The sequence below is a fragment of the Equus caballus genome, chromosome 7 (assembly GCF_041296265.1).
Source record: "Equus caballus isolate H_3958 breed thoroughbred chromosome 7, TB-T2T, whole genome shotgun sequence".
Taxonomy (NCBI): domain Eukaryota; kingdom Metazoa; phylum Chordata; class Mammalia; order Perissodactyla; family Equidae; genus Equus; species Equus caballus.
The window spans coordinates 70,805,703-70,823,262 of record NC_091690.1 but is presented as its reverse complement, the minus strand read 5'-3'; the positions used below and the strand labels follow the sequence as shown (position 1 = coordinate 70,823,262).

At 40.4% G+C, this 17,560-nt stretch overlaps 1 protein-coding gene across 6 annotated transcripts in view; it reads left to right on the top strand.

The window, feature by feature from the left end:
* Nucleotides 1-17,560, top strand: part of UVRAG (UV radiation resistance associated) — a 298,734-nt gene that overhangs the window by 18,483 nt on the left and 262,691 nt on the right. For all 6 annotated transcript variants that reach the window (XR_011440678.1, XR_011440679.1, XM_001917231.6 and 3 more), the window contains exon 2: nucleotides 11,508-11,625. Coding sequence is in view for 4 of the 6 variants with exons in the window: in XM_001917231.6 (XP_001917266.2) it covers nucleotides 11,508-11,625 (118 nt within the window). In the remaining 2 variants the exon portion in view is untranslated. The remainder of the gene's footprint in view (nucleotides 1-11,507; nucleotides 11,626-17,560) is intronic.

Here is a 17,560-nt window from a genome sequence, read left to right as displayed (position 1 = left end):
CTAGTTTGCTCTCGTCCTACTGTGTCACACTGCTTCTGATAATGGCCAGCACTGATATCTGTGCTTAAACATTGGTTGCCATCTGTTTCTTAAAAAATGAAAATTTAGTTTTATTTTTAAAAATAATGTATTCATATGGATCACACATCAAAGAGCCTCCATACCATTTTTTGTCCCAAATACCCATTTTCCCTTCCCTGGGGCAACCAGTATTATCAGTTATATTTTGTGCATCTCCAATAATTACATAATTGTATTCTTTTTTTCCCTATGAAACAAATGATAACATCTTAAACACTGACTACCTAAGCTGTATTTACTATATATATTGTATATTGACTTTATAAACTGTTTTGTTCTTTTTTTCCAACTAATAGTATATCTTACAGATTGTTCTATATCAGCACTCAGAGTGCTGCTACATAATTTGCTCTTTACGGCCACATAGCATTCCACTATAGGATATACCATCATTTAGCTAGTTCCCTACTGATGGACATTTAGCTTATTTCGAGTTTTTTGCTAATATAAACAACAGTGTATTACATTTATCATATTACATACCTGCAAGTATATATTTAAAAAAAATGCAGGAGTGGAATTGCTGGGTCAAAGAGTATGTGCGTTTGTAGCTTTGGTGGCTATTGCCAGACTGCCACCTGTAGATCTTTTACCCCTTTCAGCAGAGTCCCTGTTTTTCCACTGCCTTGCCTGTGAATGTGTTTTCAGACTTTTTGATCTGTGCCGATTTTAGTGTAGTTTTAATTTGCATTTTCCTTATGAGTGAGGTTGAGAGTCTTTTCACGTTTAAGTACTGTTTGTATTTCTTTTTCTGTGAATTATCTGTTAATATTCTTCACCATTTTTTTCTGTTAGGTTGTTGGACCTTTTCTTATTGATTTCTAGGAACTCTTTATGTTTTAGTGAAATTCTTTTTTTTCTTGAGGAAGATTAACCCTGAGCTAACTACTGCCAATCCTCCTCTTTTTGCTGAGGAAGACTGGCCCTGAGCTAACATCTGTGCCCATCTTCCTCTATTTTATATGTGGGACACCTACCACAGCATGGCTTGCCAAGTGGTGCCATGTCTGTACCCGGGATCCGAACCGGTGAACCCTGGCTGCCGAGAAGCAGAAGGTGCGAACTTAACTGCTGTGCTACCGGGCTGGCCCCTGAAATTGTCTTTGTTGTGTGAATTAAAATTTTTTTGTTGGTTTTTTCATTGACTTTGCGTGTGATAGTTTTTGCTGTGCATAATTTAAAAATATTTTATTTAGTAAATTTATTAATTTTTTCTTTTTATAGCTTCCAAGTTTTATGTCATTTTTAGACTTTTTGAGGTTTCTTCATGATTTCTTTTTGTACTTTTGTGCTTTATTTGCATTTAAATATTTTTATATTATTTTAATCTATCTGGAATTCAGTATAAGGTATATTGTATGTGTGTGTGTGTATATATACACACACACACACATATATATGTATCTATATTTTTCTTTCTTTTTTTTTTTTGATGGCTACTCTGTTGCCCCAATGTCTTTATTGATTAGTTCTCATTTCCCTAGGGGTCCTTTGACCCCCTTATTTCTTTTATCAGTTTTCTCTTCCTCCTCAACCATTTCCATTATCTAATTAGATTCCCCATTAAGCCCATTTTTTTCTTTAGGCTGCTGCTACTGCTTCTTTTTTGTTTGTTTGTTTGGTTTTTTTTGGTGAGGAAGATTGGCCCTGAGCTAACATCTGTTGCCAATCTTGCTCTTTTTGCTTGAGGAAGATTGTTGCTGAGCTAACGTCTGTGTCCTTCTTCCTCTGTTTTTCATGTGGGACGCTGCCACAGCATGGCTTGATGAGCAGTGTGTACATCTGTGCCTGGGATCCAAACCTGAGAACCCCAGGCTTCCAAAGTGGAGCAGGGGTGCTTAACCACCATGCCACCAGGCTGGCCCTCTTTAGGCTTCTGTATAGTCTTATCCTTTCTTTCTGTTCCTATTGATATCAACTCTAAAAGCTTTTTGTTATGGAAATTTCAACGAATAATGAAATATGTGTATTGAAATGTATGTTGTATGTATCAATATATATTGAAATGCATATGTGTAGGGCTGGGTGTGGGCGTACAGGAACTCTCAGGTACCTGTCACCCAGCTTCGGTAACTCTCAGCTCCCGGCAGATCTGGTTTTATCTATATGCCTGCCTACTTGTCCTCCCTCCCCCCAGTTGCTTTGAAGCAAATTACAGGCATGATATTACTCTTAACACTTGGACCCACGCACAGCTGTCTTCTGTCTTCCGATTTTTATCCTCCAGGTCATCCCATGTAATTCTGTTTCTTTCTTCTTTGGTCTTACATTTTTAAAATAACAGTTCTTCAATAAACACTCACTGAAAGTATACTTTTGCCTCGAATTGGCCTTTTCATGTGCACAAACCCCAGTTCTTTAGTAAGATCACATACTCTGAAAATGGGGGATGGCGTGTTTGTGTCCCCACAGTTCTTAGCGTAGTCTGTGAAGGAAATACCAGCAAGATAGAATAGAAGAATGAAGGGATGGGGGGGAGGATGAGAGAGACACAGAGAATGACTGGATCTGTCACTGCAAAGGCCTGTTTCTTAGAACAAGACTACTCAGAGCAAACATGGAGGGAAAAGGGGCACGTTCGGACCTTCCAGCAAGATGGGGGGTGAATAGGGTGGAGAGAAAAAACCCAGAGCCTCAGTGCATGAGAACTTGGAAAGTTCAGAGAGAGATTTTGTCTTTTCCTGTGGGGAAGCCTGTTGTATAATTTAGTAGTGCGCAGTAAATGACTGAATTAAATTCTACGACGGATTTGAACTTGGGTGAGAGCAGAGTTAATGTCAGAACAAGGGCTTTAGTTTCAACGTTGTGCAATTTGTGTGAGAGAAAGTCCTCAGTTAGGCCAGGAGCTCTGAAGTATCGTATGGGAGATCAGAGCTGGCAGGGCTTGGTTTAAATCTGTGACGTTGGCTCTGGGCACCATTTGCTTGTGTTCGATAGCACCAAGCACTCATTTTAAAGCGTTTTTGTGTTCTTTCAAAACTTTTCAGTGAGTCTTTCAGGTGGGTTCAGAAGATTAGAAAAAATAGGTGATTGAGAGTGCTATAATATAGAAGGGGCTTTTGTGTTTTTTAAAAAGACTGACCTAATTTGTCAAGCTTAAATTTTTGATTCCTTAAGTCAGTGTTTTTATCTTCTGTGGAAATATGGAAAACTAATTTTCTCCCAGGTTTGCTTTTGTCGCCCCTCAACAAAGTAACTAAAGTAGCAGTAATCTGAGTCACCTGAGACAACCTGGGCCTTAATCCCTCCTCACCCACGCTGAGAGTAATGCCTGAGCAGAAAAAAAAATGAGTGGAGAATAGGAAAGGGGGGAGGGGTCCAGAACTAGTTTGACTACATTTCCAAACCAAATACTACTTTAAAAAATTATCTCGTAATATTTCTGATTATCTACATCAGGGGTCAGCAGACTGTGGCCAACAGGTACTGGTTTTTATAACAACTGATGACCTAAGGAAGGTTTTTACATTGTTAAAAGATTATAAACAGACAGAAAAAACAAAGAATATGCAGAGACTGGATGTGCCCTGAAAAGCTTAAAATATTTACTCTCTAACCCTTTATAGAACTGGTTGGCCAACCCTTGATCTGTATCATTCACGGTATATAGTAATATTTCTTTATCTGAACGTTTGAACTTTCCTGCTCTGTTGTTTGTGTTCCATATTAGCACTTTATTTAATGGTTATGTAATTTTCCACTTAGGAGTGTACCACAATTTAAGAGTGGTTATTCGGTTTTGCTTTTATAGCCAGTATGGAAATAAGTATATCTGTGCACATTTTCATGACTTGTGGAATTGCTTGGTCAAATATTATATGCAATTTGAAATGTCATAATTGTTGCTAAATTGCCCTCCCTCGAAATTGGACCATTTTATATTTCCCCCAACCTTGTTTTTCTTACTCATATCAACCCTCACAGAGACTAAAATAGTTTGACTGTTTAATCAGATAGGTCTCTTCATTTTCTATTGCTGAGTAATAGACAAAAAATTAGTGCCTTAAAACAACATCAGCATTTATTTTGCTCACGAATCTGAAGCTTGGTGGGAACAACTTCTGTGTGCTTTATTTGATGTCATTTCTGGCGTCTCAAAGGCTGAGGCTGAAATGGTCGTGTCCACGTCTGACCATGACTGGGAGCTCAGCTGGGGCTGTGGATGATACCTGCGAAGTCCTTTCCATGTGGCTGCTTGGCATCCTCACAGCAGGGTGAGTGGATTCTAAGGAAGGGCATCCTATAGGAGGACCAGGTGATTTTGTGATCTAGCATCAGAAGTCACATAGCGTCATTTCTGCCGTAGTCACAGTGTAACCGAACTCAGTGAGTCGGTCTCTTGGTGAGTGTGGAGCTGAAAAGCACAACCCACGCTGAAGTGGGTGAAGAAAAAGGTTTATTGCTTGCACAAGCAATGGAGAACACCAAGGGTAGCTCCTTAACCCTTTCCTTACCTGGTTTCTGGTCACAACAGGCCTGCCCACAGGTAAGGGGGAGGGAACAGAGACCCCACTCGGTAACAGAGGAGCGGCAGCCTCGCACTGAAAGAGAGCATGTGGGATGGGATGTGTTGATGTAGCCATTCTTTGGAAATGGTGCTCTGCCACGAAGGAGAGTGTTTGTTTTCGTGTGCATATCTTAATTATGAGTTTGACTATAAATCTTTGTGTGTGTTTATCGACCATTTCCATTTCTTTTCCTGTGGGCTGCCTTTTTATATCCTTTGCTCCCTTTTCTACTGGACTATAGGTTATGGATTGTATTACTGACTTGTAATAGCTCTTGTAGATTAAGCAAATTAGACTCAAAATTTGTTTTGAAAATACCTCACTGTGGCCTTGGCAGTCATAAAAGGTGTGTGTGGGATGGTTGTTCAGTTTGGCGATGGTGGGGATTGTGGAGTAATTGTATTTAAGAACCATAGTACTTTTATTTTTAAGCAAGGGGGTACAGGGAAGGAAGGGTGAATGACAGCCATTTCCTCCTCCTTCTGCTGCCCGGCAGCCTCCCCGAATCACTTCTAGCAGGGATGAGGAGGAGATCAAAGACACCTCACTCCTCTGTGGTCGTTATGATGCCTCAAAAGCCAGGAAATTTTAGGTGCCTGTGAGGGAAAGGTAGAACTTGGGAGGAGTGTAGAGCCCTGATGGCATATTTCACTGCCGAAGATTGCTTTGGATTTCTTTTAGCTCTGGGGTGTGATTTGACTAGTTTTTGAGCCTTGCTGTCACCCATGTTGAGGTTCAAAATTGTATCAAGAAAAATGGATTGACCCCCCAGAAATGATCATTATCTAAATTGTGAGGATGTTTAACAAATGAAATATTTCTTTGTACTTTGCCATTAAATAATTAGAATGTTACTTTTCCTCTACTAACCCATTATGGGATAAATTCTTAATAAACAGTTACATTATGTGTCTTCTCCCCAGTTGTTATTTTTGACAGTTTTATAGGGACGTGGCTGGTGTTTGTCATTATAGTTCTCATTTTAGGTGTGGTTTGGTCCAGAGACTTAAATTCTGTTGCAGGAGCTGCATTCCACGTCTCTTGACTCTACTCTCTTCCTTGTTGGTTTCATTCTGAGGGTTCACTGTGGTGGAAAGATGGCCGCCAGCATTTCCAGCCCTGTGTCCTTCCAGGTTCAGGGCCAGCGGGGGAGTTAAAAAAGAACTTTCTGGGCTGCCTGGTGGCATTGAGCATTGAGTTTGCCTGCTCTGCTTTGGCAGCTCAGGGTTTGCAGGTTTGGATCCCAGGCGTGGACTAGCACCGCTAGTCAAGCCACGCTATGGTGGCAACCCGCATAAAATAGAGCAAGATTGACTCACATGTTAGCTCAGCAACGATTTTTCTCAAGTAAAAAGAGGAAGACTGGCAACAGATGTTAGCTCAGGGACAGTCTTCCTCACAAAAAACCAAAAAACAAACAAAAAAAGAACTCTCAATACTTTAATACAATCTCTAGGTCTTCATGGACCCTAATTAAATCATGTGGTGTTGCCAGCGGATGACATGTGCTGATTAGCTAATCTGAGTCACATGAGCACCCTTGCAGTTGGAGGTGGAGCTAACTCTACAGGAAGTTTGTGGATTGATAGTAGAGGAGGGTGGTTCTACAAAGGAAATCCTAAGTTATTGTTTTTTATTTTTATTTATTTAATTTATCTTTTTTTGAGGAAGACTAGCCCTGAGCTAACTACTGCCAATCCTCCTCTTTTTGCTGAGGAAGACTGGCCCTGAGCTATCATCTGTGCTCATCTTCCTCTACTTTATAGCTGGGACGCCTACCACAGCATGGCTTGTCAAGTCATGCCATGTCCGCACCCGGGATCCGAACCAGCGAACCCTGGGCCACCGAAGTGGAATTTGCGCACTTCACTGCTGCGCCACTGGGCCAGCCCCTATTGTTTTGTTTTTTTGGTGAGGAAGATTGGCCCTGAGCTGACATCTGTTGCCAATATTGCTCTTTTTGTTTGAGGAAGATTCACCCTGAGCTAACATCTCTGCCGGTCTTCCTCTATTTTGTATGTGGGATGCCGCCACAGCATGGCTTGATGAGCAGTATGTAGTTCTGTGCCTAGGATCCAAACCTACAAACCCTGGGCCACTGAAGCAGAGCATGTGAACTTGAACTGCTACTCCACTGGGCCAGCCCCCCAAGTTGTTTTTTTTTTAACCACATGGGTGCTGAACAGGACAAAACAAAAAATGCAAAAGACAAAAAAATTTCTTTTAGACTACTGTTATGTTTTAAAGCCGTTTTCTAAGTACATTAGTAGTATTAATAAGAGAAACAACCATTTTAGGTTCTTTAGAGGCACCGGTTTACAATTATACTAGTGAGTGAGTAATTCTTGTTTTTTCACTAAAGCAAATGTTTCAAATCTACCATGCATGCCCCTTAAGTCTTGTTTCAGAATTTATACTTGAAAGATTTGTAAAAAAGTTAAGGACTTCAGGGTCCTTCTGGCCTTTTGCCCACTGCCGGCGTTTCAGGTGGCAGAGCTGTGCTCTGAGTGCATCTGTCAACCCTCCAGGTCAAAGCGGAACAGGAGGTGTTGATTTTAAACGTTTGTGAATGCTTTTCAACCTCTATATAGAACGTTTTATAGGTAGTGCTTCAAAGATTTTGAAGCCATGTTAATTGCAACTTAACGATTTGAAGTCCGGTCAGCTTGAGCTTTGGGGTCGGTGTTAGTAGAGCACATCTTGGCTGCCTCCAGCTGCTCCCTTACAATGGTACACAGAGAGCGTTGCTGGTCACCTGGCCAGTGTGGAGCGCTTGAGAACGTTCAAGGAGGTTGCTGGTAAAGAAAACTGTGTGGAATGTTATCTTAAAGGGTAATTCCAAAGTCTGCGTAAATTTTAATTACTCAGAATATTTTTGCTTTTCTGAGATATTTGAGCCGATTTAAATAATAAGACAGATTTGATTTTAGTTATCTTTAGATGGGCCTTTTGAAGAGCTAATCTGATATTTAATTGTATTTAGACAAGGTGTACAGCAGTGTATTTATGCTAGATGCTGCCGCCAGGCCATGAGGCACCGCTGGGTGGTGCTCCCCCGTGCAGTTGAAGGCACGCGCGTCCTGAGGATGTGCTGGAGTCCAGGAGCCCTGCTGAGCCTTCGCCTGCTTCCAGTTCTTAGGGCCCTTCTTAGGTTTGAGGTGCTGTGTGTTCTCCCACTGTCTGGTGGGTGGGTGTCACATCCACTAAGGGTCCCTCAGGATCGTGGCAAGGCCTAGGTCATACCAAGACCTTCTTGACTGGGTTAATTCACTCGGGATTTATTAATTCAATCAAAAACATTTATTCGCTGCCTGCTGTTGCTAGTTACTCATCTAGGTGCTGGAGATACAACTGTAAATAAAATGAAGTCTCTTCTCTCGTAGAACTTATATTCTAGTTGGGTGAGATAGACAAATATCTGGAACTACCCATATTTCCCTGTTAGGTATAATTACATGTTGTTTTGGTCAAGTGTAGATCTTCTGGGGAGCTGAGAACCAGAGAGGGTCCTTTAGGTCGCCCTGATTTTTTTAATGCTTCCTTGGATGATAGGGTAATAATTTGAGCGAAGGTGGACGATATATCCTAAAACTGGTGGTAATTTTTAGTATTGTTATATTCAGGACCAGGTGTAGCTGATTTAAACTTTTTCTTATTTGTTTAACTTTATTTTTTGTATATGTAAAACATTTATGTGGTACAGAAGTCACAAGTACATAAACAAGTGTCAGGGAGTCTTGTTTTTGTCTCTTATTTCCTCCAGCCTGTGCTCACCCCCATAGGTCATCATTTTTCTGGGTTTCTGTTTTAACCTTCCAGAGTTCTTTAATTGCATTAAATCTTGGGGGAAGGGGAGGACGGAAGGAGGTGGGAGACTGAAGGAAAGAGGTACATGGGTGGGAATAGAGGAGAAGAGTTCTGTTTAAGTAATGTTTGTGAAACGTTTTATTGGCACTCTTTTTGTCCCACTTGCATTTCTACTAACTCTGAAAAAAGCAATAACTTTTAAAAAACCGTTCATTTTATTTGGGAATGATTTTAGATTTACAGAAAAGTTGCAAAGATGAGACAGAGAATTCCCTTCATTCAATTTCCCCTAATGTTAACATCTTACATTTGTCAAAACTAAATAGTAACATTGGCACGTTATTGTTGATTAAACTCTGCTTTATTGCAGTTTAGCGTTTTTTAAAAATAATAAGCAGCTTTATGGTAAAATTGGAATGAATGTTCTTAAAGAAGCAGCCAAGGCAGAGGGCACAGGAGGGCTCATGTTCACACTTACGGCCTCTCACCAAGGTTACGGCAGTAATTTGCCCGTGAAGAGGTGATTTCTTTTGTCCATTCCAGCGGCTGGAAGCATCTTGTATTTTAATTAGTCATAATGTAATGAGAATACTTACCATAATGCTTTTGAAATAAAGAAAATAAGGGAAAAGGCAAAAAGTCATACAACCCAAAGTCAGTGCCTCAAGTATAGTTAGTTAATTTGTGGAGGAGTCTTTGTTTTTTTATAAACCTTTTTATAAAGTGCCCTGATGTGGTCAGTTCCATTGTATCCACCTCAGTGGAGGGAAGCGTGGAAATGATAGTGATACGCTGGAAATGCACCCAGATGAGCGTTTGTCGATTCCACCGCTGATTTTACAGTCCTGGAGCTTGGAGTCCGAAGGTGCCTTGGAGGTGTTGTGCTAACTTCCTACATAATGCAAAGATCTCTGCAGCAATAGCTGTGCGTCTGTTACAGATTCAGTCTCTGTCCAAGCCCTGCATACTGCTTCTAAGGCAGTCAGTTCCATTAGCATTATGTTTGTGGTATAATTATTCTCCTGAGTTGAAGGATAGGTCATTATTGCTCTGTCCTCTTTAGCAACAGAGGAATGTAAAGACGAAATTATATCTGTATTAGTTAGGTAGGTGTAGATAGAGGTGTGTAGGTGCCTACCTGTATAGGTATGACCCCTTTGCTCTCTCTCTGCTTTCTTTCCTTCCTTCTTTGGAGGTATCCCTCTCATTTATTATTTACTATTTTGTTTCTTTGTTTATATTTGGTTCTTTAGAAATGTTAGGATGAAGAGATGAATAATGATAATGAGCATTCCTGGCCTCGTAGGTTTGTTATGAAGATTAAATAAGATCACATGTATGAAGTGTTCAGCATAGTACATGGCACACAGTAAGCGTTTAATGAATGCTAACAGTGTAGTGATGGCGATGGTCTCTGTTACCCAGTCTTTTCCTCCTAGATTAATAGGGAAGATAACTGTAAACAACTACGTATAATACAACAAGGCTGAATGAAGCGGTGTGGTGGAGATGGAAGCAAAGCTCTTCTTATTTATTCTAATAAGGAAGCAACTAGTTTCAGTGAGAGAATCAGGAAGGAGGAAGCTTCTCTCCTTAACTTTGAAGTAGAAATAGGATCTCCTTAAAGAGAAGGATATTCTAGATTGAGGGGCTAGCATTAGCCAAAGCATGGAGCTAGGACGAGGGGTTAGGTGTGTGGAAGATCCGGTGGGAAGTCAGGACAGGATACAGAGAGGTCGGAGTGCACAGGGCTTTGAAAGCGATAATGGGAAGTTGGTACTTTATGCTCGAGGCTTTGGGTAATATTTTCAGGTCTTTGAATAGAGGACCAAGATTGTGATCTTACAGCAAAATGGATGTCATTATTGTATATAGACAATTAGTGGTTCTTGTCAATTTAAAATTTTGACTGAGAGGGCTAATGAGAAATGTATAATAGAAGGAAGTAGTTGCTGTAATCCAGGGTGTGAAATGGAAACTGTTGGCAGATTGTGGAAAAACGAATCTTTTAGCATAAGCCCTAGGAACTTCTTGTAAATACTTTTGGGACTTTTCATACTTAGAGGATTAAACATATTTGTTAGACAATAACCTTCTCTCTGAAAGAATCTTAGTCTCTAGATTGGGAAGAAGGATGGGGTTGGCATGTGCGTGGAAAGAAAGCACTCTTCTTTTCTGGCTGACTGTGCGTGTAATTAAGATGAATTTAGCTCAAGAGAGCGGGCTGCCCTTCAGCCTGCAGGGAGGGCTTTAAGCATAAGCATATTTTAAAACTGAGCGCTTGGTTTCTATTTTTATGTCTCTGAAAATAATGATCCGACACAGGGAACTAGCTTTAGGGAATGAATCTGATGCGCCAGACTTCAGCGTCGCCAACATTTTCTCTCTTCGATAGGAGGGATTTGGTTCCCCCTTAAGTTGTCTTATATTTTTGTTGATTTCTACTGTTGCTCATGGAGCTTTTTGCCTTTTCAACACTTGTAACTCCGGATAATTTGTGTGTCCTACTTGGAGAAATTTTTGGGAAGGAAGTCTGATTAGGAAATAGAGATTGGTTGGCTGCTGGTCAAGTGAGAATTTAATTTCAGCTCACAACAGTTGGGTTATTGGAGTGACCAGTGAGTTATTGTTTTTGTTTTTTGCCTTTGGTTTCTTTTCCTGGTTGTACAGATTATCTAGCATCTAGACTAGACTAGCAGTGGGGGCATGTGTCTGTGATACCTGATTCTTTTCTCTTGGTATGGGTTGGACTTTGCATGTCTACAGCATCCTTCTGAAAGGAACAAAGCAAAGTACTACTTAGTCCATCTTCCAGGAAATACTGATCCTCTTCTAAGGTGTATAGCACTTCTATAACATTTATGCTTTGTGAAAGTGTTTCGTATCTTGTCATTTCGTGCTCACAACCACCTTGTAAATGAGGTAGGGCAGGTAGAATTCCTGTTTGACAGAGGGGTTGCTGAGGCATAAATAAGGGGCTGAGTTAGGGTTGCTGGCTCAACAAATAAATGATGGGGACAGTTTACTATATTTCCTTTTTGAATGGTAACTTGCAGAAAATTTTATAGGAGGAAAAAGCTGAATGCCGCTCTTTTTGTTCTTATTTTTTAGCGGCGTCTTAGACATCTTCGGAACATCGCTGCCCGGAACATTGTTAATAGAAACGGCCATCAGCTCCTTGATACCTACTTCACACTTCACTTGTGTAACACTGAGAAGATATATAAAGGTAAGGGGATCTGTGGACTTGCTACCCACAGATGGTTACATCTCAGTTTTATTATTTTTTTTGTGAGGAAGATTGGCCCTGAGCTAACATCTATTTGAGGAAAATTGTCCCTGAGCTAATAGCTGTGCCTGTCTTCCTCCACTTTGTATGTGGGATGCTGCCACAGTGTGGCTTGATGAGCAGTGTGTAGATCCGTGCCCAGGATCCAAACCCATGAACCCTGGGCTGCCAAATCAGAGTGTGTGATCTTAACCACTATGCCAGTGGCCTGGCCCCACCACTCTTTCTCTTTTTGCTGAGGACGATTGTCACTGGGCTAACATCTGTGCCAGTCTTCCTCCACTTTGTACGTGGGACGCCAGCATAGCATGGCTTGATGAGTGGTGTGTAGGTCCACGCCCAGGATGTGAACTGGCAAACCCCAGGCTACTGAAGTGGAGCATGGGAACTTAACCATGACACTACCTGGCCAGCCCTGTCATTTTTATTCTTTTTTAGCACAAGCGATTCTCAGTGCTTCTTGCTATTATTGTTTATTGGAAAGCTAAATTGTCATGCTGTCTGAAAATATTTCATGAGACGTTGTTATATATATTAAAGAAACATAGCTTTTAGATAGTTCTTTCAGATTAACTGAGCCTTACATTGTTTGTCATTCCTTTGTGAATGTTAGCTATTCACCTCTTTATTCCAGTAGCTGTCTTTTAAAATCGATCATATGAGTCTGGTATGCATTACTAATTTGCTTTTCTTTAAAATATAATAGATTTCTTTAATATTATGGTGAAATTGGGACCTAGTACGTTTCTTCTTGTATCTGTAATTCCTAGGGTATACATGGTCATTTTTTAGAAGAATTGCATGATTTCTTTGAATTCAGTTTCCCATATTGAAATGTGGATTCTTTCGTAAGTGACAGTTCTAAGAATAGACCAAATATTTGTTTCAAAATCACAAGCATCTTTTGAATACGTATTGGATGGAAGGGAGTTTGGTATAATCAGGTGATTTATGTCTGATGGTGTAAGAGAGGAAGTGTGGTATAATGACAGGAGTATTAGACTAGGATTGAAAATACATAATGCTGGTTCTCGCTCAGCTGTTTACCAGCTCTGTGACTTTGGAGAAAGATCATGACTTTTTGAACCTCACTTTTTCCATTTGTAAAGCAGAGAGAATGAGGTTTCATGAAGTCTGCAAGACAGATTTTTATGAGGAGCCACTGAGATAAGGGATAGCATTTGGTAAGATGTGATTAAAAGTCTGTGTTAACAAAAGGTGGTGTTATTTTAATAAGCGGTACTAAGGACTCATTTGAAAAATTCAAATGACACTTTATCTTTTTGGTTTTAATTGCTTTTGAAAATTTATTAAATCAGTAGCTGTTTAACAACTTTTTTCTTTTTTAAAATTTTAATACCACTATATGCTCATTATAAAATTGTCAGGAGTTAATTAGAGTCGAATCCTCCCCAATGTAAATAGCATTAAAATAATTTTTAAGGATGAAAAAAAGTACTCTAAATACTTCTGTTTTCACATAATTTTATTTCGTTCTTATTTTTCCTTCTAACCATTGCTTATTTTAAAAACACAGTTGTGTTAATCTGAATTATTAATGCTAGCTACTATAACAAATACCATAAATCTCACTGGTTTAACATCATACATTTCTTACATGTGGTCTGCCGGTGCAGGTGGTTTTTTTTTTTTTTTAAGATTGGCGCCTGGGCTAACAACTGTTGCCAATCTTCCCTTTTTTTTTTTCCTGCTTTATCTCCCCAAACCATCCCCCTGTATACAGTTGTATATCCTAGCTGCAGGTCCTTCTAGTTGTGGGACGTGGGACGCCGCCTCAACATGGCCTGACGAGCGGTGCCATGTCCGCGCCCAGGATCTGAACCCTGGGCCGCCGCAGCGAAGCGTGTGAACTTAATCACTTGGCCACGGAGCCGGCCCCTGCAGGTGGTCTTGGTCAGGTCCTGCCTTGGCAGCGTCCTCTCAGTGCTGGCTCAGGTGGCCAGGCTCCGTCTCTCTTGCCATGCCGCTGTTGTAAGCACGTGGCCTCTGGCCCGGCAGGAGGGAGAGGTTATTTGAGGGAGGTTTCTTCATGGAAATGGCCCACATCAATTCCGTCACATTCTGTTAGACAAAAATCAGTTGTGTTGTCCTTTTTAAATGAAAAAGGGACTTCTTAGGTGTCTCTTCCTCTGTGCCCAGATGGAAAATGAAACAGTTTGGACATGATTTGTCCTAAGCGTATAAGCATTTTTGCAGACCTTAATCCATTTGGTCTACTGCTCACTGATTGGTTTCAGCAATGTGATGATAGTGCCAGAGTATTTGAGATTTTGGATAGGTTCCTATATGATCTGGCCTGGATTGTCTTCATAGAACTTCCTTGCTCTGGTGTTCTCTCTGATAACAGTAATTAACAGAGTACTTAGTACATTTTAGGTATTTGCTGAATGATAGCAATTATTATTAGAATTGTAATGTTAATAATATAATAGTAGTTTGTAAAAAAAAGTAGTCTTGCAGCTGATTGATGACCGTGATGTAAAAACTTGTCTGAGAGATATGATGAAAGCAAAGTGATTTTTTTTTTAAAAGATTTTATTTTTCCTTTCTCTCCCCAAAGCCCCCCAGTACATAGTTGTGTATTTTTAGTTGTGGGTCCTTCTAGTTGTGGCATGTGGGACGCCACCTCAGCATGGCTTGATGAGCAGTGCCATGTCTGCACCCAGGATCCAAACCGGCAAAACCCTGGGCCACCGAAGTGGAGCGCGCGAACTTGACCACTTGGCCACGGGGCTGATCCTAAAGTGATTTTTTTTGTTTGTTCTTGTTTTTGCTTTTTGTCTCCTTCTAGCTCAGATTACATCTTCAGCTTAAAAGTTATCATAGACTGCTTCTTGAAGTTATCTCAATAAAATGATGATTGACACAGTCATCATTTGATTGTGACAAACCACGGGGAAGTCTAGTGTCTGGTAGTGGTAATGAGCCTGTCACTAACTGGCCAGCCCTTTGGCTATGGCATTTAGTTCCCCTTTTGAGCTTTAGTTAATTTATCTCTAAAATGAGAGGACTGATGATTTCTGAGACTTCCTCCTGCTCCAAAATGTCATGGTTGAATTAAGTTTATCCGTGGTCTTCTTTTTGGGTCCATATGTTGGGCTCTATAGCTTTGAACTAGCGTAGGAAGAGCCCAGAAGCTCTTTCCGTAGTAAACCTAGTTAATACCACCTTATCTTATTAGCCATGTGATGACAAACACGAATATTCATTTCATGATCATTATGTGGCCCTTGGTGTAGGATGACCACAGTAGAAGGCCAATTGGCTCTTCCCACAAAACCACCTGTACCACCTGCTTAGTGGTGGTGTTTCTTAGTTTTAAAAGAAAGATTTTTTTTGTTGGAAAAATATCTGAAATGTTGATTTCTAAGTTATTCTTTTATTTCAGCAGAATTCACAGCATATCCTAAGAAGCTATGTGTGAATTTTTTTGGATTTTGACATCTTGTAGTGCTCTTAGGAGGCCGTCTGCTTGTTAGGTAGTTCAAATCAAAACACCAGTTGTCACATCCCCAGAGAGCAAAGCCTTGTGTTAATGCGTGAGGGCCTAGGTTCCAATTCTGGTTCTCTCTTATATTTGGAATATTGATAAAATCAAGTTTGTTCTTCAGCCATAGTTATTTTCTCACCCGTGAAATATGAGTGTTTGTCCTCTCCTGAAATCCTAACCAGCTATATTGAATACATCAGATGATGAATATAATCCAGTTTGGATTATAATAATCCAATTGGTGGTCCAGTTTGGTGAGAAATAATCCAGTTTGGTGATCTCACCCAAGTCTCATAGTTTAAATAGCATTTATCACTTTCACAACTCGCAAATTGTATCTTTAGCTTGGCTCTCCCCTCTGAACTAATGCTCCTGTGTTCAGTTGCTTACTCTACATCTCTCTTTGGAGTTTAGTAGGTAACTTAAACTTGGTATATTTAAAACTGAGTTTCTGCTATCCAATCTGTATTCTTCCTTCTATCAGAAAATGTCAGCTCCATCATTCCATTTCCTTGGCCAAAAACGTTGGAATCATCCTGGATTGTTCTCTTTTATATCTCACATCCAATCTTTCAGCAAATACTTTTGGCTCTTATTATCAAAAATATATCTATAATCTTGGGGTTGGCCTGGTTGTGTAGTGGTTAAGTTTATGCTCTCTGTTTTGGCGGCCTGAGGTTTTTGGGTTCAAATCCCAGGCATAGACCTACATACTGCTCATCAAGCCATGCTCTGGTGGCATCCCACACATAAAATAGGGAAACTTTGGCACAGATGCTAGCTCAGGGCCAATCTTCCTCACCAAAAACAAAAACAAAAACAAAAAACAACCCAACACAACACTATATCTGTATCTGTAATCTAATCACTTCTTACTATCTCCAAACCACTATCATCTCTTGCCTGAATTGTTGAAGTAGACTTCTAACAGGTTTGCCTGCCCATGCACCCTCTGCAGTATGTTCTCAACCAAGATCCTATTAAAATGAAAGTGAGATCATGTTATTCCTCTCCTCAAAACCCTCCAGTGGCTTCCCATCTCATTCAGAGTAAAAGCTGAAATCCCTCTGGTTTCCTAGAAGGCCTGTCATGATCTGGCTCTCTGTCACCTCTTGGAGCTCCTCTCCCCCTACTCCTCTAGTTCTGTGTTCCGGCCACACTGGACTTCTTCCCGTTCCTTGAGTACCTTGAGTTTACTTCGCTTTGAAGACCTGGGCACTCTTTGCTCCTGACACCACATGACTGGCTTTTCCGTCTTCTCTCAGGTCTTTACTACGAATGTTTTCTTAGAGAGACTCTCCTTGATCGCTGAGTAACCCTCTTCAAAATTGTGGCTGTTCTCCTCCTGTCTTTTTGTGCTTTATTTTTCTCCACAGTACTTAACATGAGCTGATATACTGTTGTTTATTTGGTCAATGTGCGTCCCTCTCCGCTGGAGTGGAAGCCCCATGAGGGCAGAAGTGTTTAGGTCAGTTTTGTTCACTGTACTGTCTCCAGTGCTTGGAACAACGCTTGGCACATACTAAGTCCTCAAATTTATTTTTTTCATTTAATTCTTTAAAAGCTAATGTAGTCCGTGGAATATATAAAGGTTTATATTAAAGTCTTCTTTTCACCTGCCCCATCTCTCCTTAGTCTTCCACCCCACCGTGGTAACCACGGTTGCTCGTTTCTTGTTTATCTTCCCTGAGATTCTTTATGCAAATACAAGTAAAAATAGTTCCAAGCTATATATATTTCCATGCCTTGCATTTTTCGCTTAATATGTCTTAGATGTTTTTCCATATGAGTTCATAGAGAGCTTCCCAGATTTTCAGCACAGTTTTGCATTGAGTAGATGTACCATAAAGTGTTTGAATAGCTCCCATTGGTAGGCATTTATAGGTTGTTCCAGTCTTTTGCTGTACACACAGTACTACATTGAGTAACTTTGTTTGTTATGTTGTGTGAGTGCTGGTATAGCTATAGTATAGGGGAAAATTCCAAGAAGTGGAAGTACAATGAGAGTGTGTAATTCTAGTTTTGGTAAATATTACAAAATTGTCCTAGTTTACATTTCCACTTGCTATATATGGGTTCCTTTTTACGCACAGCCTTACCAACAGACTCTGCAATGAAATGTTTGAATTTTTTGCCAATCTGATAGGTGAAAAACAGTTTTATAGTATAGTTTAAGTTTGTTTTTCTTCTGTGATGCGTGAGATTGAGGTACTGAGAAAGCGTTTGTTGAATGAGTGGAATGCTGCATCAGAGCCGCGTGGCGCCCCGGGACCGTGCTCTGCAGTCTGCTTGCCTCGATTCTTTAGGTCTTGGCGTGCATAGAGGAGCACTGGAGTCTCATGGTCCCTTTCAGTAGAAATAGGT